The sequence below is a fragment of the Hyaena hyaena genome, unplaced genomic scaffold, assembly GCF_003009895.1.
Source record: "Hyaena hyaena isolate Hyena2069 unplaced genomic scaffold, ASM300989v1 scaffold_414, whole genome shotgun sequence".
Classification (NCBI taxonomy): Eukaryota; Metazoa; Chordata; class Mammalia; order Carnivora; family Hyaenidae; genus Hyaena; species Hyaena hyaena.
Window position 1 is genome coordinate 1,562,272 of NW_024081044.1, and position 20,800 is coordinate 1,583,071.

At 59.6% G+C, this 20,800-nt stretch overlaps 5 protein-coding genes across 7 annotated transcripts; 3 read left to right on the forward strand and 2 right to left on the reverse strand.

Annotated features, from left to right (window-relative positions):
• The first annotated feature begins 1,043 nt into the window (after positions 1–1,043).
• Positions 1,044–7,112, forward strand: FBXW9 (F-box and WD repeat domain containing 9). 3 transcript variants are annotated; one of them, XM_039252371.1, is made up of 10 exons: positions 1,048–1,630; positions 2,801–2,940; positions 3,021–3,149; positions 4,822–4,934; positions 5,023–5,114; positions 5,944–6,092; positions 6,181–6,294; positions 6,424–6,513; positions 6,599–6,664; positions 6,735–6,895. In XM_039252371.1, the coding sequence occupies exons 1-10, from the start codon at positions 1,222–1,224 to the stop codon at positions 6,807–6,809; spliced, it is 1,377 nt and encodes a 458-aa protein (XP_039108302.1). In that variant the 5' UTR covers positions 1,048–1,221; the 3' UTR covers positions 6,810–6,895. The 3 variants fall into 3 exon arrangements, with proteins under 3 accessions (XP_039108301.1, XP_039108302.1, XP_039108300.1); XM_039252369.1 differs by having other exon boundaries at positions 6,599–7,112; XM_039252370.1 differs by lacking the exon at positions 6,181–6,294 and having other exon boundaries at positions 1,044–1,630; positions 6,599–7,112.
• Positions 7,113–7,677: 565 nt separating this feature from the next.
• On the reverse strand, positions 7,678–11,375 carry GNG14 (G protein subunit gamma 14). Its single transcript, XM_039252296.1, has 3 exons — positions 10,894–11,375; positions 7,915–8,007; positions 7,678–7,832 (listed from the first exon to the last, which is right to left on the reverse strand). Exons 2-3 carry the CDS (start codon positions 8,005–8,007, stop codon positions 7,707–7,709), a joined length of 219 nt encoding a protein of 72 aa, XP_039108227.1. The 5' UTR covers positions 10,894–11,375; the 3' UTR covers positions 7,678–7,706.
• Positions 11,376–11,416: 41 nt separating this feature from the next.
• On the forward strand, positions 11,417–15,291 carry DHPS (deoxyhypusine synthase). The gene is made up of 9 exons (XM_039252293.1): positions 11,417–11,721; positions 12,314–12,478; positions 12,927–13,048; positions 13,130–13,226; positions 13,310–13,396; positions 13,843–13,948; positions 14,028–14,131; positions 14,878–15,003; positions 15,087–15,291. Exons 1-9 carry the CDS (start codon positions 11,515–11,517, stop codon positions 15,180–15,182), a joined length of 1,110 nt encoding a protein of 369 aa, XP_039108224.1. The 5' UTR covers positions 11,417–11,514; the 3' UTR covers positions 15,183–15,291.
• On the reverse strand, positions 15,188–18,762 carry WDR83 (WD repeat domain 83). The gene is made up of 9 exons (XM_039252294.1): positions 18,429–18,762; positions 18,231–18,351; positions 18,034–18,139; positions 17,718–17,766; positions 17,518–17,644; positions 16,542–16,609; positions 16,341–16,449; positions 16,147–16,261; positions 15,188–15,480 (listed from the first exon to the last, which is right to left on the reverse strand). Exons 1-9 carry the CDS (start codon positions 18,529–18,531, stop codon positions 15,331–15,333), a joined length of 948 nt encoding a protein of 315 aa, XP_039108225.1. The 5' UTR covers positions 18,532–18,762; the 3' UTR covers positions 15,188–15,330.
• Positions 18,763–18,857: 95 nt separating this feature from the next.
• On the forward strand, positions 18,858–20,255 carry WDR83OS (WD repeat domain 83 opposite strand). Its single transcript, XM_039252295.1, has 4 exons — positions 18,858–18,967; positions 19,100–19,205; positions 19,674–19,771; positions 19,867–20,255. The coding sequence occupies exons 1-4, from the start codon at positions 18,918–18,920 to the stop codon at positions 19,931–19,933; spliced, it is 321 nt and encodes a 106-aa protein (XP_039108226.1). The 5' UTR covers positions 18,858–18,917; the 3' UTR covers positions 19,934–20,255.
• Positions 20,256–20,800: the final 545 nt, after the last annotated feature.

Below are 20,800 nucleotides of genomic sequence, written 5' to 3' on the forward strand. Positions count from 1 at the left end.
GCTTTGGCGTTACAGATCCCCACCCGCCTTAGACCAAAACTAAGGGGCAGAGTCTTGCAGCACTCTTCTCTTCGGCTAACCCCACGACCCCGGGGCACGGGGCAGGTTAGGCGTTTTTGTAAAAGGCTCATCATCAGGCCTGTTGGAAGTGTAATAAGTAAGTATGAGCCACAGTTAGGTAAATGAGAAATTGCTAAACTCTTGGGGGTGGGGGGTGGATACACAGCCTCAGAATCCAATCTTGTTGCAACCTCAGTAGGGCCCAAGGTCACGTGCCTCCTCTTGGGAAAACCAAACGCTGACACCGATCCAGCGTTCATTCAACATGCATTTTTAGTGAGGGCACAGCGCAACATCGATCTGTCCCTCAGAGAAAGAGCGAGGAAGGGAAAGAACGTTGGGAAAACGGTCAGTCTTACAGTAGGGTACTGTGCAGAGGCCTCAGTGTAAGAGTGAGGCGGGGGGGCGGGGCGCCTGGGTGCCTCTGTCGGTTAAGCATCCGACTCCTGCTCAGGTAATGATCTCGTGGTTCGTGAGTTCCAGCCCTGCGTGGAGCTCCGTGCTGACAGCTCAGAGCCTGGATCCTGCTTCCGATTCTGGTCTCCCTCTCTGGCCTCTCCCCCGCTCGCTCGCTCTCTCTCCCCAAAATAAATGAACATTTAAAAAAGAAGAGAGAGAACAACAGCAAGTGCTCTGAGAGATTTATGTGGCTCGGTTAATACCGCGTGGCTCAAAAGAAGCTTTCAGTAAATAAGAGAGGAATACAATTATAGGGCACTCGGAGACTTGTTTCACCGAGGCCTCTGCAGTACAGCTGCATGTTTCTGGCTCGGCTCCGGAAGGAGAGACAGGAGTTGGAATCTCTATTGGCCTCAGGCCGTGAACTCGGGAAGAGGGACTGCCTTTCTAAGCTCGGTGCCACCCGTGAGCGATGCCTTTGGCCAAGCCGCGTCGAACCGGAGTCAGCGGGCCGTCTGCATCAGGACCGCCACAGATGCCTGTTTAACAAACGGGGCAGGAGTCTACATTTTCCAGCCCAGGGCCCACGGAGGCGCACCACGGAGCCTCTGTAAACAGTTGGATTCCAGGAGCCCGCAGCTCGCTTCCGGTCGGCGCTGCAACGTCATTAAGCAGCGCCGGAAGTGCCTTCGCGCTGCCTAGGAGACGGGACGCGGGTCCCTCGGGTGACAGGGCCGGGCTGGCCGCGCCCACTCGGTCGCCATGGAGCTTCCCCCAGGGCCGCGCGACGATCCCCGCTCCTGGGACGATGACTCGGACCCGGAGCCGGAGCCCGACCCCGACGCACAGGCCGAGGCTTACGTGGCCCGCGTGCTCAGTCCGCCGAAAGTTGGGCAGACGCTCCCGCGCGCGCCTTTGCTGTCTGCGCCCGTCGCGTCCCCTGGCGCCCTGGAGCCGCGGGCGGCGTCCAAGGGTCCGCCCGTGGGCGTCCCGGGCCTGCTGAGCCTTCCTCCGGAGCTGCTGCTCGAGATCTGCGCTTACCTAGACGCGCGCCTGGTGCTCCACGTCCTGCCGCGCGTGTGCCACACGCTGCGCGACCTCGTGCGTGACCATGTCACCTGGAGGCTACGCGCGCAGCGCCGCGTACGCGCGCCCTACCCAGTGGTGGAAGGTGCGCGCGTCTGGGGGGCCGGGGTCAGCTGCCCAGGTTAGGCTTGGGGCAAGGGGTTAGATACCTGGGGGCGCTGTGAGCAGAACCCTGGAGCAGGCTTTCTGGTTGTTGCGCCTTGGGTGGAGGCTGAGCCAGTTGCCGATGGTGCCAAAGCCCCTGACCGCCAGGTGGACCGTAAACCAGACGCTTGGGGTTCCGGGGCGGTGGAGATTTACCTCGGGGGGCTGAAGTCTCTGAACTCGGGCTCCAACGATCCTCAGGCTTGGGGTCTGGTGGTACCAGGCCCCTGACCCCTGGCTGAGGGATTGACACAGGGACTTGAAGTCTCAGCTTTTGGAATCTCTTGGGGGCTCAGGGTAAGGCAAAGAATCCTCTGAGTATAGATGCTGAGCTAGCAGCTGGTGGTGCCAAAACCCTTCACCCTTAAGAGCCTTGACCTAGGTGGGAGTGAGGAATAGACTAAAGATCCAGAGCCTGCAACCCTTGAACCCAGTCTAGAGTTTAGCGGTTAGAATCCCTGATACCCACAATCGCAGAAACCCAAGCCCAGGGTCTAGCCTGATCTTAGGCAGGGGCTGGTGGTAATTCCTCCTGTCCCTGAGGTCCCTGCTCCCTGGGGGATAAGACAGCTTTGGTGACCTTGAATTGAACGGACTTTCCTGAACAGCTTGATAAACATAATTGCTGGAGTTCTATTATACCACTGAGTCTCTGCACCTGCGGCTTGAGTGCTACATCTTGACAGGGCTCCCAAGTTTACAGATACTCATTTGAGAACACTTCTTTGGGTCTGGTTAAGATCCCTGAGGCAAAAAGTCCTAGTTCCGAGGCCTATCCTGAGGGTTGAGGCAGGACCCTGAGGTTCTTTGGCTACCATCCTCCACAGCTGGGTTGGGGGAGGGAGGGTTGAGGCCTGGGAAGGTGATACTGAGGCTCCAGATACCCAATTTTTGGAAACTGGGGTGAGTAGTCCTAGATCCTCTTGGAAGGTAGGTGGGCCGGTGGTCCCAAAAGCTAGATCCTGGGCCTCAGGGTGCGGTGAGGGATCCACGTGGGGCTTCCTCCAAGTTTGGGGAAGGTTGGGCTTCCCGGAAGCCAGAGGTAGGCTCAGAGCTGGTGTGGATGTCAGGATTCCTGCCCACTGGGGACCCTGCTCACGGTGCCCTACAGAGGAGGACTTTGACTGGCCGACAGCCTGCATTGAGCTGGAGCAACACCTGTCGCGCTGGGCGGAGGACGGGCGTTGGGCTGAGTACTTCTGCCTGGCCGATGGACACTTTGCTTCCATTGACTCAGTGCTGCTGTTGGAGGTGAGGCGGGGGCGGTGGGCGGGGCGACGGGAGGGGTGGGCCAGGGTGACCCTGGCAACACCGCCTCACTCTCTTCTCAGGGTGGGACGCTTTGTCTGTCAGGCTCCCGAGATCGCAATGTCAACCTGTGGGACCTGCGGCAGCTGGGGGTGGAGCCCAGCCGGGTTCTGGTCAAGGCCCTGGGCACCCAGAAGAACAGCACCCACAAGGTGAGGGGTTAGGAGGCCATAAATAAATATTTTTTTAAAAAGGGGGGGGACACTTGGGTGGCCCAGTCGGTTGAGCGTCTGACTCTTGATTCTGGCGCAGGTCATGATCTCACGGTTCCTGAGTTCGAGCTGCATCGGGCTCTGCACTGACAGTGCAGCGGCCGCTTGGGTTTCTCTGCCCACCGCCTCAAATAAGTAGGTAGTTGGATAGGTAGGTAGGTAGGTAGGTAGGTAGGTAGGTAGGTAGATAGATAGATAGATAGATAGATAGATAGATAGAGATAATAATAATTTTAAAAAGGCGGCCAAACGGAGACAGGAGGGGAGAAGTCTGGGTGGGGCGCCGTGGCCAAGGGCATGGGTTTTCTTTGACACCAGACCTCAGAGATTTACATCTCACTCTGCTGCTGTTGGTGTGACATGGATGAGACGCAGGACTTCTCTGGGCCGCCGTTGCTGTTGCTGTGGAGGGGTCCAGATGAGGACGAGTGAGATGAGCGTGCCCTAAGAGCTTCGCTTAGGCTGGGATCCACCGTAGGCACTCAGTGCTCACCAGCTATACCTTGAGAGGCACAGGGCAGGGCAGTTCGCCGTCACGAGGATCACAAAGCTCTGCGCGCGGCTGGCATCTCGTGAGAAGTGGCTGTGGAGCGGCACCTCCACCAGTCCTTGAGGTGGTCTAGGCAGGTGGCCAAGACCTTGGTCTCAGAGCCAGGCCACTGGGTTCAAATCCCCACTCTGCTACTTTCTGGCTGTGTGACCTTAGGCAAGGGACTCAACCTCTCTGTGCTCCAGGTTCCTCACTTGTAGAACAGGACACAGTTACAATACTGTCCTCAGAGAGTCTGGGGAGGAATGAGTTACTCATCAGCCAGTGCTTTGTGCATATTAGCTCCTGAGATACGGCCCATTTTCTCAGTGAAGAAACGAGGAGGGTCCTTCATTTGCCCAGGTCATGAAGGCCCCATTCTTTTTTTTTAATTAAAAAAAAAAAAGCTTTTTTTTTTTAACATCTACTTATTTTTGAGAGACAGAGGCAGAACAGGTGCAGGGGAGGAGCAGAGAGAGAGGGAGACAGAATCGGAAGCAGGCTCCTGGCTCTGAGCTCTCAGCACAGAGCTCAATGCGGGGCTCGAACCCATGAGCTGCAAGATCATGATCTGAGCCACCCAGGCACCCCTAGTGGAGGCCCTATTCTTTTTTTTTGTTTTGTTTTGTTTTATGTTTTATTTATTTCTGAGAGAGAGAGAGAGCATGAGCAGGGGAGGGTCAGAGAGAGAGGGAGACACAGAATCTGAAGCAGGCTGCAGGCTCTGAGCTAGCTGTCAGCACAGAGCCCGACGCGGGGCTCGAACCCACGAACCGTGAGATCATGACCTGAGCTGAAGTCGGATGCCTAACTGACTGAGCCACCCAGGTGCCCCTGGAGGCCCCATTCTTAATCACATTGTTAGGCGGCCTCAAGCCACCACTGGTGCCTTCTCGCAGGGACTTGGGAGTATTACTCTGTGTGGGTGTGTCCCCACTGGGCTCTGGAGTCAGACCCACAGACCAAAGTCCTAACCTCTGCTTGGAGCTCACTTGTTCTGGGTTCTTGGGTCCGTTGTCTCCCTCCTCTGACCCTCAGTTGTGTTACCTCTGAGAGGGGGCTGATCACAGGTCTGGTCCGCAGGGCTGGGTGTGGTCGCTGGCAGCGCTGGACCACCGCGTGTGCTCTGGCTCCTGGGACAGCACGGTGAAGCTCTGGGACATGGCGGCGGACGGGCAGCAGTTTGGCGAGATAAAGTGTGTGGGGGCCTGGGCAGGGGGGTGGGGCAGCGGCGGCGGGTCCTGCCCAGTCGCAGCCCCAGCCTTGCGGTCCGTGTGTTCCCAGGGGCAAGGCAGCTGTGCTGTGCCTGTCCTACCGGCCTGACATCCTGGTGACTGGTACCTATGACAAGAAGGTGACCGTCTACGACCCCAGAGGTGGGCTGGGGGCACTGGGAACTAGGTGGGGAGAGCAGGGCTGCCTGGGGGTCTCCGGGGTCATGCTGGGGAAGGAGACGCCTCACAGCCTGGCTGGGATGACAGTCACAACCAGAAGCTGACCACTCAAGAGTGGCCTGGGCTGTGCTGGGGGCCACCAAGGCAACTGGTGGGGGGGGCGGTGCGGGTGTTGGGACCCGCCTCCACCTGGGGTGAGGGACCCCTGAGCCTCAGTGCTGGGGGAGGTGAAACAGCCCCCGAGAACCCTGGCTCCGCCACTTCCTAGCTCTCAAGCTCGACCCACAGTTTCCCCATCTGTAAAATGTGGGTACTAACTCCGGCCCCCTCGGGTTAACTGGAGGAGGTGACAGGAAGAGTCTTGGCAGAGTAAATGTGTACATAAAAAGCCTAGGATGAACACTGCCCCGCACAGAAGCCTTTTCTGTTGTTTGTCTGTTTGTTTATTTATTTATCCTTCTTTTAATTGAAGGGCTAGGGCTCTTCACCCAGGCACAGCCAGAGCGGGGTGATGGGTGATGCTGGGGACGCATCTCCGATCAGCCGGCAGCAGGAAGTGCTTTATGCCGGGACTTGCCGAGGTCTGCTCTGTACTGCGAGCAGATGGGAGCGCGATGGGAGATGGGAGGGCAGAGGCTTGGGGGTCCGGGATGGCCCCGCTCCAGATGGGATGGGAGGGGAGAAAGATGGGATCGCTCGTGGGATGTGGGTGGGCGGGCAGAGTAGACCGAGGATCTGGCCCGGTGGGAGAGGGGCCTGGGGCCCCTCCAAGGGGCTCTGACGTCTCCCTCCTCCTGCACTACTCGCCAAGTGGGCCCGGCCCTGCTGAAGAGCAGGCGGCTGCACTCCAGCGCGGTGCTGGCGCTTCTGGCGGATGACCGTCACATCATCTCGGGCAGTGAGGACCACACGCTCGTGGTGTTCGACCGCCGGGCCAACAGCGTCCTGCAGCGACTGCAGGTGCCCTCCCCGCCCTCCCCACCGCGGCCCGGAGAGACCGGGGCTGCGGCCCGGCCTGAGCTGCTGTGTCCCCGCGTCCCTCCCACAGCTGGACTCCTACCTGCTCTGCATGTCTTACCAGGAGCCGCAGCTCTGGGCTGGTGACAACCAGGGCCTGCTGCACGTCTTCGCCAACCACAATGGCTGCTTCCAGCTTGTCCGGGTCAGCCGGGGCTCCGGCCCCTGCCCAACCATCCCGGGGCCTCCTCCCTGCCTCTTGTCCTGTGGGTGGCTGTCGGGCTGGCCTCGGGAGAGCCCTCGCCTGAGTGCCACCTGTCCCTCCTCTCTGCAGTCCTTTGACGTGGGCCACAGGTCTCAGATCACAGGGATCAAACACTCACTGGGGGCCTTGTACACCACGTCCACGGACAAGACCATCCGGGTGAGACCCCAGGACAGGCCCCTCCCCCGCTGTCCCCGCCGGCCAGAAGCGCGCTTCTTGACCTTTGCCCCCCGCCCCTCGCCAGGTGCACGTGCCCACGGACCCGCCGAGGACCATCTGCACCCGAAGCCACAACAATGTGCTAAATGGGGTAAGGCCCGGCCCTGTGCACCCCGCCCAGCCGCCCAGAACGGCCCTGACTTCTGTTTCTGCCCTCTCAGATCTGTGCCGAGGGCAACCTGGTGGTGGCTGCCTCCGGGGGTCTGTCGCTGGAGGTGTGGAGGCTGCAGGCCTGAGCAGGCGCACGTGGACGTGGATCTGCCGGCCCCGCAGGCTGGGCCAGGGCCTCTGTTCTCGGGGGACCTTCCCCCACACTGGTGCCGCCCCTGCCCTGTCCCAGAGGCCTGGGGCCCGAGGAGTCCGGGCCACGGTTAGGCAGTGACCCCGGGCTGCGCCCCAAGCCAGGGAAGGTGACATTGCCGTTCAGGCCCACCCAGGGGACTGCTTGCTCCCTCCCTTGGGCCCGGTTTTTGTTGTGGTTTGGACACCTGCTCTCCCTGGAGAGCGAAGGAGAAATAAACCTGAGATATTGGTGTCACCTGAGGGCTCTGCCTGTGCTGGCTGCGGGGTGGGGGGGGCGCAGTCTGTGAGATGCTCGTGAAAGCCTTGGTGGCAGCCACCGCTTCCGTCCGGGTGTGCCTGTGCGCGCTCCAGTGCAGTGCGTTTCTGTGATCACGTGTGTCTGTGTGCCAGCCGGGAGGTGACCCTGTCTGCATATCTGTGTGCCGGCGGATGTGGGGGTGTGAGGAAGGAGGAGGCCCTTGAGGACGTGTGCCTGTTGGCATCCTGGCACCTGTGGGCTGTGGGCCATGAAGGCATGTGTGACGTGTGCCAGCACGCGGAGTGGGACTCTGACCCTCGGCGCGTTTGTGCAGCGGGAGGGGGATCTGCTACTGCTACCCCGGAGGTGCGGGGGGAGGGGAGCAGGAGGGCTGGGGGAAGCGCACACCCTTCCATCCGGGGGTCTAGGTGTGCGTGCTGTGGTGGCCATGACCCTGGAGTGGCGGGGGGTGGGGGGGAGGCTGGGCCAGGTCTGCAGTCCCCCTCTGCCCCCGGTAGAGCCTGGCCAAGCCACATCCGAGGATCACTCACTTCATTTTTATTGAGGGCTCCTGGGCGGTCGGGGCCGCGGGTTACAGGATGGCACAGGGCTTCTTCTCCTTGAAGGGGTTGGTGGCCGCCGGGATGCCCACGAGGAAGGGGTCGCTCTTGGCCTGCTCTGCGCAGAACTGCAGCAGGTCGCCGGCCGCCTTGGACACCTGCAGGCCAGCCTGGTCAGCCAGACCCGGGCTGTCGCCTGCCCCCCTCTCCCGGACATGCCCAGGCCACGCAGGCCCTCACCTTCACGCGGTCGATGCCCGCCTCCATCCGCAGCTGCTCCACGGCCCGCCGGGCCTGCCCGATGTCGCTGCCGATGGCCACCTTGCTGGACATCTGCAGGAAAGCGAGCAGGGTCAGAGGCAGCGGGCTCGGTTCCAGACCCGAGCCCTAGGGGCTCCCTGAGAGCCTCCCAACTGCCTCTTGTGTCCTCTGGGGACTGTGGGGAGGGGGTGGCGGCCCCCGTCAGGACCACATACTTCAGCTGAGGACGCGGGCGGATTCCTGGCTGCTCTGTCCTCCAGCAGCCCCGTTCTGGCTCCTTCCCTTGCCCGCCTGGCCTCTCAGCCCCCTCCGCTCCCTCCCTCACCCCTGCAGAGACTTTGAAGCCTGGACACTCATGGAGTGAAATGTCAGCAGCAGCAGCGGCAGCAGCTGCCTCAGCTGAGGGAGTCCCTGCCCCAGGGGACCCAGTGCTGCCCTGGTGTCACATGTCACCTTGGCTAAGGGGATTGCGGGGTTCCTGGCCTCTGCTCCCCACCACGTAGAGAGCGTACCCCGGCTCAGGTGCGGGCCTGCCTCTCCTCCTCCATCTAAGCTCACCCCCGGGATCTTACCCACAGACGACTCCATCCTCTGCCTACGGCCCCATCCCAGTCCCTCCCTGATTCCCCATCTACCCAAAGACCTTCCCGCTTTTCCGTGTGTCATACTGATGTCCCGGGGGCCACCTAACTCGGCCGAAGCTGGGCTCCAGAATCTCTCCCCTCCGCCGCCCCGATCTTCTGCCCCTATGTTCACCACCATCCACCCAACTGCCCTGGCCCAAACCCTGAACCCCTTCAATCCTTTCTTTCTGGTGTCCCCATACGTGAGCCTTTCCCAGGAACCATTAGATCAGCTTCAAATTAGGTTCTCAGGCTGGTCACTTCCCTCCACGCCTGCTGGTGTCTCTCAGGGGCTGCTCCCATCTCTGCTGGCCTGGGCCATCTCTGCTGGCCTGGGCCAGTGACTCACCTCTGCTCGGGGCTCCCCTGCTCCATCCTTCCCCCTGCCCCCCGTTCTCTTCAGGGCATCCAGCAGGATCTGGTAAAAAATAAATCACATTACAACACGGATGCAGCTGAGAACGTTGTGTTACGTAAAATAAGCTAGTCACAAAATGACCGATAATGTACCATCCTGTCTATGTAAGGCCCCCAAAGGAGTCAAATCCACAGAGACAGGAAGTAGATGGTGGGAACCATGGGTTGGGGGACAGGGTGAGGAGTTCGTGTTTCATGGGGCCGAGTTTGTTTGGAAAGATGAGAAAGTTCTGGAAATGTATGGTGATGTTCGTACAAAAGTGTGAATGTGCTTAATGCCATGGAACTGTACACTTGACAATGACTATGGACACCTGGGTGGCTCATTCGGTTGGGTGTCCTACTTCAGCTAGGTCATGATTTCATGGTTCGTGAGTTCAAGCTCCACCGCAGGCTCTCTGCTGTCGGTGCAGAGCCTGCTTTGGATCCTTTGTCCCCCTCTCTCTCTGCCCCTCCCGTGCTCTCTCTCTCTCAAAAGGAAATAAACATTTAAAAATGATTATGATAATAGATTATATATATATTTTACCACACACACACACACACACACACACACAAACCTGGTGGGGGTGCCTGGCTACTCAGTCAGTACAGAGTCTGACTCTTTTTTTTTTTTAATGTCTTATTTATTTCTGAGAGAGAGACAGCATGAGCAGGAGAGGGTCAGAGAGAGAGAGGGAGACGCAGAATGTGAAGCAGGCTCCAGGCTCTGAGCTAGCTGTCAGCACAGAGCCTGACACGGGGCTCAAACCCACGAACCGTGAGATCATGACCTGAGCCGAAGCCGGACGTTCAACCGACTGAGCCACCCAGGTGCCCCCAGAGTCTGACTCTTGATTTCCACTCAGGTCATGGTCCCAGGGTCGTGGGATCAAGCCTGGCATCCAGCTCTGTGCTGGGCATGGAGCCTGTTTTGGATTCTCCTTCCCTCCCTCCCTCCTTCTCCCTTTGCCCCTCTCCCCTGCTCTCGTGCTGTCTCTCTCTAAACAATAACAACATTTAAAAAGGAATGCTGTATCTGGCTCTGTTTAATGAGCTCTCTGGCCAAAGCTGGAAGATGGAAGGTAGCCCAGTGTGGAGGCGGAGAATGAAGAGAAGCACCTGGATACAGATACCCAATCCTTGAGTTGTACACCTGAAACTAATATAGTGTTCTAGGTCAATTCTAGCTAAAAAAAAAAAAAAGGCACCTGGATTCGGGACCTACTTTGTGGGTAGAACTTGGCGGATGTGCTGAGGGATGGATGTGGGTGTGAGAGAAGGAGAGACATCAAGTTCAAGTCCCCAGTTTTGAGCCCACCAGGTGTGTGGAGTGCTCATTTGCAGAGTTGAGGGCTCCTTGATGAGGTGTGAAAGAGTTCAGGGAGATCAGGGTTAGGAGGAAAGTGGAGATCAGGGTTAGGAGATACAAGTGGAGACTGTCAAAGATGTCAAGGATGATGTTCTCTTCCTCCGATTAAGTAGGCTAATCTCTGGCCTCAGGACCTTTGCACTGGCAGTTCTCTTTCCCAACTGGGGATGATGGGGAAATGGCCTCCCCAAATCTTCACATATGTGGCCTTTCTCAGCCTTCTGGCCTTGGCTTAAATGTCACCTCCACGGTGTCCTTCCCTAACACCCTGTCCCTGCAAATAAGGCCACCGGGTTACCTCTCCATCCATCCTTACTTCAGAGACACACCATCATTTCTGAATCCCCAGTAACACTTAACCACCATTGTTGTCACCTTTCTAGCTCCCGAAACTGTGAACTCCAGTAGGGCAAGGTCTGCATCTCACTCGCTGATAAAGCTGCAGCGCCAAACCCAGAGCTCAACGTATAGTACAGACCCCATAAATTGTAGAGTGACTTGTTAAAAGAATCCCCCTGGACCAGACCCTGTCCAGGGCTATGAGGACCCCTAACCTACAGACCCCACCTTCGCAGGTCTCACAGTCTTGCTGCAGCGAGGTGTCAGCCTTCGATCTCAGAGGCGGTCCCTTATTCTGAGAGAGGTCAGGGAAGGCTTCCTGGAAGAAGTGACAGCCGTAGCTGCCAGGGGAAGGCCAGAGTTAGGCAGCTTGTGGAGTCTCTGGAGACCTGTGAGGCACGCACAGGGATCACTAAACCATTTGATAAAAGACGCCCAGAGGCAGACACTATGTGACCTCTCCCGATAACTCGAATCCTGTCTAAGAAGCCATCCTTTTCCCCTAATGGAACAGAAACGAACGGGAAAGCGCCGCGCAACGCGGGGGTCTCCAGCAGGCGGCAGTAAAAGTAGAACTCTTCATCTCGGGCCGACAGGACGCGAAGCGGGGAACAACGGCTCCTCGCGGCTTCCGTATTACGGAACGCACGCGCAAGATGGACGCGCCCTGGATTACGGGAGTCCGAGAGAGTCATGTGACCGAGCAACTTCCCGTCCCCTTCCGCAGGTTTTCCCGAGCCCGACTTCCTGCACTGTGCTGCAGAGCCGCGTGCCGGCGCTTAGCGCGTCTCGAGGCCGCCGGAGGCCCGGCCTGGGGCGGCTGTGACCTGAGAGTGCGGCCGCAGGGCCATGGAGGGCCCTCCGGAGGGGGAGGCACCTGCAGCGGCGCTGGCCGCCGTGCTGAAGCACAGCTCGGCGCTGCCGTCCGAGAGCTCCCAAGTCCGAGGCTACGACTTCAACCGCGGCGTGGACTACCGTGCGCTACTGGAGGCCTTCGGCACCACCGGCTTCCAGGCCACCAACTTCGGGCGCGCAGTACAGCAAGTCAACGCCATGGTGATGCCTGGGGCGGGACTTCCTGGATGGAGGGGGGTGTGGCCACCAGTAGCGGCAACGCAGTACTTGACGGAGGCGGGGGCTCCCCTGGAGAAGGAGGAGTGTCCTTTGTTGGGCGGCCCAATAGGTGGAGAGAGGCAGGGCCCATTCTGGGCGGGAGTTTCCGAGCTGGGAAGGGGACGTGGTCCCTCCACCCGCGTCGCACCCTACTTTCTGAATGAGGTTGGGACTGATTCTAGATAGGGGGCGGGTTATAGGTAACCAGTGAAAGAGTTCTGGACGGTGCGGTTGAGGAGGAGCTTAAGTCAGGACAGGGTCTGAGCTGGGATTTGCTTTTTCCGATAGGGAAGGAGGCCGGGCCCGCAAGGGTCATGCGCTCTGATTCCTTGAAAGAGGGGTAAAACCTGAGCGTGTGCCCTAAGATTTGGACTGTGAATGGGGCGGAGCCTGCACAGGGGGCGTTCGTTTTCTGGTTCCAGGTGTTCCGGGTAGAAGTGGTCCCCTATCCCTGGTTGGGGACCTGGGGGCGAGTCCTCCGGCTAGAGTTTGGGGCCAGAGGGTGAGGGTAACTGGACCTCTCCTTTACACCCAGATAGAGAAGAAACTAGAGCCGCTGTCGCAGGATGAAGACCATCATGCGGACCTGACCCAGAGCCGCCGCCCACTTACGGGCTGCACCATTTTTCTGGGCTACACATCCAATCTCATCAGTTCAGGCCTCCGTGAGACCATCCGTTACCTCGTGCAACACAACATGGTGGGTACCTGGTGGGATTGCGGCCTTGGTCTTAGGGGCAAGATGATTGATCATTTAAATGACATGGGGGGGCAGGGTCACTTTTTTTTTTTTTAAGTTTATTTATGTATTTTGAGAGAGAGAGAGAGAGAGAGCACGCTGGGGAAGGGCAGAGAGGAGAGAATCCCAAGCAGGTTCACCACTGTCAGCGTAGGGACCATCGCGAGGTTTGAACCCATGAACTGTGAGATCATGACCTGCACCGAAATCAAGAGCCAGACAGTTAACTGACTGAGCCGCCCAGGTGCCCCCACAGGGTCAGTTTTAAGCAGAGGGACATGATCTAGTTTTGTTTTGTAGTAGAGCTTCCCCCAAGGGTCACTGGATGAGGGCTGGGAATTACGAGCCCTGCCTGGGAGGCGGGCAGGGCCCTTCTTCTCCCGCCAACCTCACTGACTTGTGGCTGCAGGTGGACGTCTTAGTGACCACAGCTGGCGGCGTGGAGGAGGATTTCATCAAGTGCTTGGCACCCACGTACCTGGGCGATTTCAGTCTCAGGGGGAAGGAGCTACGTGAGAATGGGATCAACAGGTGGAGACCCCGGGGGGTGCTGGGCAAGGGAGCCGGGCTGAGGGTCCTGAGACCCGATGCTCACATGCCTCATGTTCGCAGGATTGGAAACCTACTGGTGCCCAATGACAATTACTGCAAATTTGAGGACTGGGTGATGCCCATTCTGGACCAGATGGTGCTGGAGCAGAACACAGAGGTGGGGCAGGAGTGACCTGGGGGGGGCAGGCATGGTAGGAGCCCGGGGAGGCCCTGCTGCTGGAAGCCAATGTCTCCTCCTAGGGTGTGAAGTGGACACCTTCCAAGATGATCGCCCGGCTGGGCAAGGAGATCAACAACCCAGAATCCGTGTATTACTGGGCTCAGAAGGTGAGGGCCTGGGCGGGGCAGATACCGGCCTTGGCCCCGGTTAGCTGGTGTCATCTTCATGGCCACCTGGGGAGCCAATAGGGTCTCAGGTGAAGGAGGGCGTGATGCCAAGGGGAGGCTGTTTGTCTGGGTCGCGCCTAGCAACCATCATGGGGCAGGGCACGTGGTCCCACACTCCTCAGAGGCGGAGCTCCAGCAGTCGGAGTAACCGGGCGACACCACTGTCAGACACCATCCTAGCATCTGCCGGCCTTCCTCACATATGTGTCACCTGTGAGTGAGGTGCTGTTGCAGCACCTGAGTTTTGAGGAAACGGAGGCCCCAGGGAACGCAAGCACTCTGCCCATAATCAGGCAGAGGAGGGGACGCTGTTGGGATGGGGACCAGCCCTCAGCCCCCGCACCCCCCCTGAAGTCCAGCTGCTCTCCTGTCTTGCTGTCTCCCAGAACCACATCCCCGTGTTGAGCCCGGCGCTCACAGATGGCTCCCTGGGCGACATGATCTTCTTCCATTCCTACAAGAAGCCAGGCCTGGTCCTGGACATCGTTGAGGGTGAGGTGCTGGGGCCACAGAGGAGCTGGGGGGGAGGGCTGGCTGGGCCCACGGCCTGACCCCAGCGCTCTCCTCCCAGACCTGAGGCTCATCAACACGCAGGCCATTTTCGCCAAGCGCACCGGCATGATCATCCTGGGCGGGGGTGTGGTCAAGCACCACATTGCCAACGCCAACCTCATGGTGAGTGGGCCTAGAGCCTGGGCCCTAGGGAGGGCGGCACTCGGGCTTGCCAGGCACACAGGCCGGAGTCCCAGGCCTGTGCCACGTGCCAGGGAGGCAGCTGTGGACCAGACAGGCCACAATCCCTGCCCTCCCAGACTGAGGTTCTCGTCAGGGAGATGGGCAGGAGACCAGTGCCATGCACGCCAGGTGGCAGTAACTGCTGTGGGAAAAACTGAGGGATGACAAGATAGCACAAGAAAGGAGTACTCTTCAGGAAAGGGAAATTCTGGGAAATCCAGCCTGGGAGCAGAGGAAACAGCCAGAGCAAAGGCTCTGAGGTGCCAGAACTAAGTTAAGGAACAGTTGGGAGGCCATAAAGGGGAATGGGAAATAAATCAGGAGTCAGGCCTCTAGGATGCGACTCAGGGGCTCACAGGTGCCCTGTGGCTTCGGTGGGGGGTGGGGGTGGGTTCTGGGTAAGCAGTGATGGGGCCTGGACCAGGGCAAGAGACTTCTATATAATTGGTGGCAGCCCTGCTGAGCAGGCGTGGGAGAGCCATTGCCACGTAGCAGGTAGGTTAGGGGCACCTCTGCCCGTTGACCCTACGAACCCCCTACCTGCCCATGAACCACGTGGGCCTTGCCTTGGAGCAAGGGGGCCACACTGAGGGCATCCTTCATGCAGGCCACGTCCCTCAACCCCTTGCTAGTCCCCTGCCCCCGCGTCATTCTGCCTGCCCAGCCCACCGTGCCCCTCCCCACAGCGGAACGGGGCCGACTATGCCGTCTACATCAACACGGCCCAGGAATTTGACGGCTCAGACTCGGGTGCGAGGCCGGACGAAGCAGTGTCCTGGGGCAAGATCCGGGTGGACGCACAGCCTGTCAAGGTGAGTGCGGTCAGCTGGCGGGGGCGCAGAGCCTCCCAGGGTGTGGCCGAGGTCCCCGGGCCTCACCCAGGTCCCCTGCGCAGGTCTATGCCGATGCCTCCCTGGTCTTTCCCCTGCTTGTGGCTGAAACCTTCGCCCAGAAGACAGATGCCTTCATGCCTGAGAAGAATGAGGACTGAAGGGCTGCCGCACCCGCGAAGCCTCCCCTCCTCTATTTATTAGTGCACACACCCAGTCTCCCCTCGCTCCTTGGTCAGCGGCACGTCTACAATAAATGCTGTCTGTGAACCTCGAGTCTGTGTCCTTGGTGGCGGTGGGTCCCCAGCTTCAGCCTGGGCCACCCTCCGCTTCGTAAGCCTCTTCCCGCCAGCAGTGGACGCTGCCCCCCATGGCGGTCAGCAGGCAGGGCTCCAGGGGGTGGAAGGACAGCGACTGCACCACACCGTGACCCACGGGCAGGGCCAGCGCCAGGGCACCCTATGGAGCGGAGGACGGGGAGCAGTTACGGGTGCGCGTCTCTCCCCCCACGACCTCCAGCCACCTGCCTCGGACCGCTTCCCAGCACCTGCCCCAAAATGAACCCCTCAGATGCTCCAACCTTCCAGGTGCTCAGGCCAAACACCTTCAGGGAGACTTCCTGAAGTCTCTACCAGACTCTTGAGACGCGTTCTTAGTTCCCAGAGAGCCGGCCCCTCGTCTCCAGTGCGCCTGCCCCCCCCCCATTTCCTCCGCCCTCTGAGGGGGCCTACTCTCCCTGGCAAACCCTCAGCCCCGATCCCATTAGGCCAGAACTGTCTGTCCCCAGCCTGACATCCCCACCGGATGCAGCAGGTCAGGGCTCACAGGGTTTGGGGTGAGAAACCACGGGGATGCTCCGAGATGGTGCAAGTTTCCTGAACTCGGGCCCCATCGTGGCGTGGCTTCTGTGGACCCTGCCGCCGCCGCCATCCCACAGCACTTCCATCCCCTGACCGATGCGGGCCACGCCTCCAAGCCTTCGCACACACCGTTCCCTCTGGCAGGAATGTCTTTCCTGCTTCATCCTGCCACTCACTCCCAGCTCCCAGCGTGAACAGCATTCCCTTTTCCAGGTGTGGGGGGGACGGAGGCACCCTGGGACAGAGTCGGTGGGAGGGGGCTCACCTCGACCAGGTCCCAGAAGTACACCTTCCCGTCCTCGGAGCAGCTGACCACGTGTGTGTCACGCTCACTCAGGCAGCACTCCAGCTTGTACTCCTGGTTCTTATGGCCCGTGTACCTGGGGGTGGGGGTGGGGGGTCAGAAGGGCCTAGGTCTCGGGGGGGGGGGCGCTGGGGGCCACAACCCTGAGGACTCACTCGCCCAATAGTTCCCCTGTGTCCTTGTCTAGAAGCCGCAACGTGGAGTCCAGGCTGGACACCAGGGTGCACTGGCCGTCCCGGCTGAAGCAGGTACACGTGATGGGGCCTGGGGGGTGAGGAGGGGTGCGGTGGGTGAGGCTGGGGCCCCGTTTGCTGCCCCCACCTCCCCTGCCTGTCCCACAGCCCGGCCACACTCACTGCCCACATAGTCTGAGAAGAGCTGCCCCATCCTTAGGTCATAGCGCCTCACCCGGCCGTCCACGGAGCTGCAGGAGGGGTCCAGTTGAAGCATCACCTGGGGCCAGCAGGCCCGTGGTTCCGGTCCCACTGCCCTCCCTGACCCTGCCAGGACCCTGAAGGCAAGGCTGGGCTTGCCCTTCCTGTGTACCCTTCAAGGTCATGCTCACCCTCAAGGCTAGCCATGGAAAATATGCACTGAAGTGAATTCACGAGTGGAATTCCAGCGCGCCGGCTCTGAGACATACACACCCAGGGCCAATCAGGACCTACTCCACCCGTTTCTGCTATGTACTGAGCATCCTCTCTGGGCTGCTCCTTGGGACAGAGCTGCGACCAAGCCAGGGGCACTTTCTGCCATCGGAGAGCCTTGCTGACTGAAAGTAATCTAGGAAGGCCTCCCCAAGGAGGTGACATCTACACTGGGTCTTGAAGGACAAGGAGACAAACATGTGTGGTCCAGAAGGAGATGTGTGTGGGCAGCCCCAACTGCCCCCACGGCGAGAAAGGCACTCCTCTGGGCTGTGGCAACACTTGGGCACCAGGCTTGGGAATTTTAATTGTTCGCCTCCTGCAACTAGAATCCCAACCCTATGTGAGCAGATTTTCCCCTATTTCATTCACTGCTGCATGTGCACCAACTAAAAAAAAAAAAAGTCATATGTGGGTAACATTCAAAAACCACTATGAGTAATTAGAAAGGGAGTCCAGGTAGAGGAAGAGCAAATGCAAAGATCCTGGGGTGAGAGCATCCTTAGCATATTAAGAGAAATGAGACCAAGAATGGCTAAAAGCTGAAAAGTCAGCAGAGACCAGACTGTGCGGGTGCCTTGTAAGTTGAGGGGAGAAGGGTAGATTTAAAACCTAAGCAGAGAGGCAGCGGTGGTCCCCCGTGGCACCCGGGGGGGGGGGGGGGTGAGGTCCTGGCTCCACTCACCCTGCTAGGATCTCATGGTCTGACACCTTCACACTGGATATGCCATCCCTGGCTTCGTCCAGAGTCTGCACTGGCTCAGGCCTTCGAGATCGGCAGTCCCAGCAGCGTATGCTGGAATCGATAGAGCCTGTGAGGCCGGCATGAAGGTGAGGTCAGGTTTAAGCTGTAAGGGCAGCACCCTGCCTAGGCCCCAGACTCACCAGACAGGATGACCGTGGCCTCTTCATTAAACTGGACCGTGTTCACCTTCTGAGAAACAGGAATTGCCATTCAGAGGAGGCTGGACTTTGGAGGAGCGGGCTAGAGGCAGGGTTCCCGATGCACGTTAAAGCAAAGGCGAAGGCGAGAGATAAGGAGGTGAAAGGTTCCGGGGAAACTGCATGCTGGGCCATGGGGAGAGGATGCTTGCTCTGTAATGGGTGGGGGGTGGAAGGGTTCCCTGTCACCACCTACACGATCATGCGGGTCCTCTCCGCCAGCCACGCTCTAACGAGGCCTCTTCTTGCTTGTACTCACCCCCGCGTGGCCCCGGAATTTGCGAACGACCTGCCCCGACGCCACATCCCACAGCACCACCGCCTTGTCCCCGCCGCCGGAGCAGAGACTGCTGTTGTCAAAGGAGCTGGACGGCACAGGCGGGAAGGTAGGTCAGTGTTGACCTCAGATCCTGACCTCGGCCCCCGGCCCCGCACGCGGCCCGGCTCCCAGCTCACCCGGCCGCGTCCAGCACCTCGTATCCGTGGCCGGTGTACGTCCGCAGCAGCGTGCCCCGCAGCGGGTTCCACAGCTTCAGGGTCTTGTCGCTGCCGCACGTCAGACAGTAATTGCCATCCACTGGGGAACACCAGGGAGGGATTATAGGGCTGCGGGGCTCAGGAGGCAGGAAGACACGGAACGAAGAGGGAGCTCACCATTAAATCGGACGGCTCGCACTGCCCCCTGCCCGCAGTCCAGCGTCTTCACGCGTTTCTGCGGCAGCTCCGGGCCCCGCGGTTTGGGCTCAGGGAAAGCCATTTGTGTCAGGATGCTCGCCCCACCGCCTTAAGTCGGTTCGCACCGAAGACTCAGATCCCCCGGAACCCACGCTTGGATGTAACCTTGTTGCCTTCCGCGGCCTACTTCCTGTCTTCCACTTCCGGTTCAAATTTTTGGCCTTTTGGAGATAATGTGGGGACTACTGAAGCCTGATTCCAGCTTCCAGGCTTCTTTCCCCACTTCTTGTTCTCAAGGAACATTTTTGGCCTCTTCTAATTGTCTGTCCCCTGACCGGGAGGCGCCCTGGCCCCCGCGGCTGGGAACGGAAGCTCGAAGTCTGTGGGTGCTACTCTAAAAGCCGCCCTCCGTCTCCGCGCCGGAAGCCGCAGCTCCCGCAGCGGAAGGGGCTCCACCTCCGACCCGCCATGTCCACTAACAATATGTCGGACCCACGGAGGCCGAACAAAGTGCTGAGGTGAGGACCCCCTCCCCTCCCCGACCCCACGTCATGGGACCAGGGCTCGGGTTGTGGGGCGAGGCCCAGGGAAGCGCTTGTCTAGCTCGGGGCTGGGACTTGAGTTGCCTCTGACCCTTGCCCCTGCCGCAGGTACAAGCCCCCGCCGAGCGAGTGTAACCCGGCCTTGGACGACCCGACGCCAGACTACATGAACCTGCTCGGCATGATCTTCAGCATGTGCGGCCTCATGCTCAAGGTGGGCGGCGCCGAGTTTCCCGCGGCGTAGCTCCGCCTGACCGCGAAGCCTGTGGGGGCAGCGGATTCCGAAAAGAAGCGGGGCCGCGGCGAGGGGGCGGGGCCTGGGCAGGCCGTGGGCGGGGCTTCGGCATTGCTGGGCCGAAAAAGCCGAGAGGCGCGGGAAGCGAGAAGTCAGGGTGGGGACGTGGGAGGTCGGTCCCAGCATCATGAGGTGTGTCAGAGGCGAGTCCTCTTAGGCCTGAGAGTATGTGGAGGGGTCAGAGACGCAGACCAAGAGAGCACGACCAAACACTGGGTACCTGGAGGAGGCTAGGGGGGAAGGAACGGAGGGACTCTCGGGGGCGAGGGCCAAGCTGCGTCGGGTGGAATAAGTCGGGTGGAACCAGCGCCGGGTAATGCCCCTGTGGGGCCTCGTTGGTGTGCCTTTCATTGACCAGAGCCGGCCCACCCACCTACGTTTCCCCAGCTGAAGTGGTGCGCTTGGGTCGCCGTCTACTGCTCCTTCATCAGCTTTGCCAACTCCCGGAGCTCTGAGGACACTAAACAGATGATGAGTAGCTTCATGTGAGTCGGGGCCAGGAGAAGGAGGACCCCTGAGTCCACGGGAGTGGGGGACCCCAGCCTACCCATCCTGGACTGACACCTCTCTCCCGTCTCAGGCTGTCCATCTCTGCCGTGGTGATGTCCTATCTGCAGAACCCTCAGCCCATGACGCCCCCCTGGTGATGTCAGCCTAGGACCACTCACTCGATCCACCTTCCCCCAGGCTTGGCTCCTGGCTGCTCAGCCTCCTGCCCTCAGCTGCTGTCCTAGGCTTCCCTGAGTGAGGTAGTCACAGGGCCTGCAGCTGGCTGGAGGGAAGCTGACCCTTTCCCTGGGATTCCACTTCTGCTGGGCAGAGGGGAATGCCCTAGGCCTACCCCTCCTGCCTGCCTCCCCCGCTGCCTGCTGCAGGGTGAGACGCTGTCCGTGTTTCTAGATGTATCCACTCGATTTTGTTGTCGTTGAAAGCAGTTAATAATAAAGTTTTGCATTCGGGCTGTTCTTTGCAACCTCTCGTTTCTGTGCGTTGTGGGTGCTCTTCCTGGTGGGGGTGGGCTTGATTGAGGGGTGGGCTCCAGCTCCTCCACTCAATCGGGCTTTTGGTGGGGCTCTAGCCTGGAGCCTTCTGGTGATTCACCGGCTTATTTCACAAGCCTTGTGACTTAAGTCAGCTGCTTCAGACGGGGAAGTGACCCTTGTCCTCTGGCGAATCAGCAGATGGGCTCTGCTGACCTGAGGAATGTGGGCTTTGATTTTCTTATCAGACAAATTGGGTGGTATCAGCGAACTGGATGGACTGACGGGGATTGGGAAAAGCGTGAAAGACGGAGGCCTCTCCCTCTGGTCACTCCTCACCTGAGTACCGCGGGTATTTCTTCCAACTAGGTCGGGTACCTCCCAACCTGAGCACTCCTAGGGCAGTTCCGGTAGCAGTAAGCCTCGTAGGACGGAACAGGACCGCCCTCAACCCCTGCTCCTAGCCAAGCGAGGTCCCTCCAAGACCCTAGCCGTGAAGGTCAATGGGACACCCTAGGATCCCGTGCACACACT

Excerpts from the sequence above, each read along its gene's own strand:
- GNG14 (XM_039252296.1), bottom strand. The coding sequence starts at position 8,007 with ATGTCCAGCAAGGTGGCCATCGGCAGCGACATCGGGCAGGCCCGGCGG. Across the intron at positions 7,833-7,914 it reads CGGGCATCGACCGCGTGAAG|GTGTCCAAGGCGGCCGGCGA; the intron begins GTGAGGGCCTGC and ends GCTGGCCTGCAG.
- WDR83 (XM_039252294.1), bottom strand. The coding sequence starts at position 18,531 with ATGGCTTTCCCTGAGCCCAAACCGCGGGGCCCGGAGCTGCCGCAGAAA. Across the intron at positions 16,610-17,517 it reads GACCATGAGATCCTAGCAGG|CTCCGTGGACGGCCGGGTGA; the intron begins GTGAGTGGAGCC and ends CCCCTCCTGCAG. Across the intron at positions 15,481-16,146 it reads ACTTCTGGGACCTGGTCGAG|GGTGCCCTGGCGCTGGCCCT; the intron begins GTGAGCCCCCTC and ends TCCGCTCCATAG.
- FBXW9 (XM_039252369.1), top strand. The coding sequence starts at position 1,222 with ATGGAGCTTCCCCCAGGGCCGCGCGACGATCCCCGCTCCTGGGACGAT. Across the intron at positions 3,150-4,821 it reads AGAAGAACAGCACCCACAAG|GGCTGGGTGTGGTCGCTGGC; the intron begins GTGAGGGGTTAG and ends TCTGGTCCGCAG. Across the intron at positions 5,115-5,943 it reads GACCGTCTACGACCCCAGAG|TGGGCCCGGCCCTGCTGAAG; the intron begins GTGGGCTGGGGG and ends CTACTCGCCAAG.
- WDR83OS (XM_039252295.1), top strand. The coding sequence starts at position 18,918 with ATGTCCACTAACAATATGTCGGACCCACGGAGGCCGAACAAAGTGCTG. Across the intron at positions 18,968-19,099 it reads AGGCCGAACAAAGTGCTGAG|GTACAAGCCCCCGCCGAGCG; the intron begins GTGAGGACCCCC and ends CCCCTGCCGCAG. Across the intron at positions 19,772-19,866 it reads CAGATGATGAGTAGCTTCAT|GCTGTCCATCTCTGCCGTGG; the intron begins GTGAGTCGGGGC and ends CTCCCGTCTCAG.
- DHPS (XM_039252293.1), top strand. The coding sequence starts at position 11,515 with ATGGAGGGCCCTCCGGAGGGGGAGGCACCTGCAGCGGCGCTGGCCGCC. Across the intron at positions 14,132-14,877 it reads TTGCCAACGCCAACCTCATG|CGGAACGGGGCCGACTATGC; the intron begins GTGAGTGGGCCT and ends CCCTCCCCACAG. Across the intron at positions 15,004-15,086 it reads TGGACGCACAGCCTGTCAAG|GTCTATGCCGATGCCTCCCT; the intron begins GTGAGTGCGGTC and ends TCCCCTGCGCAG.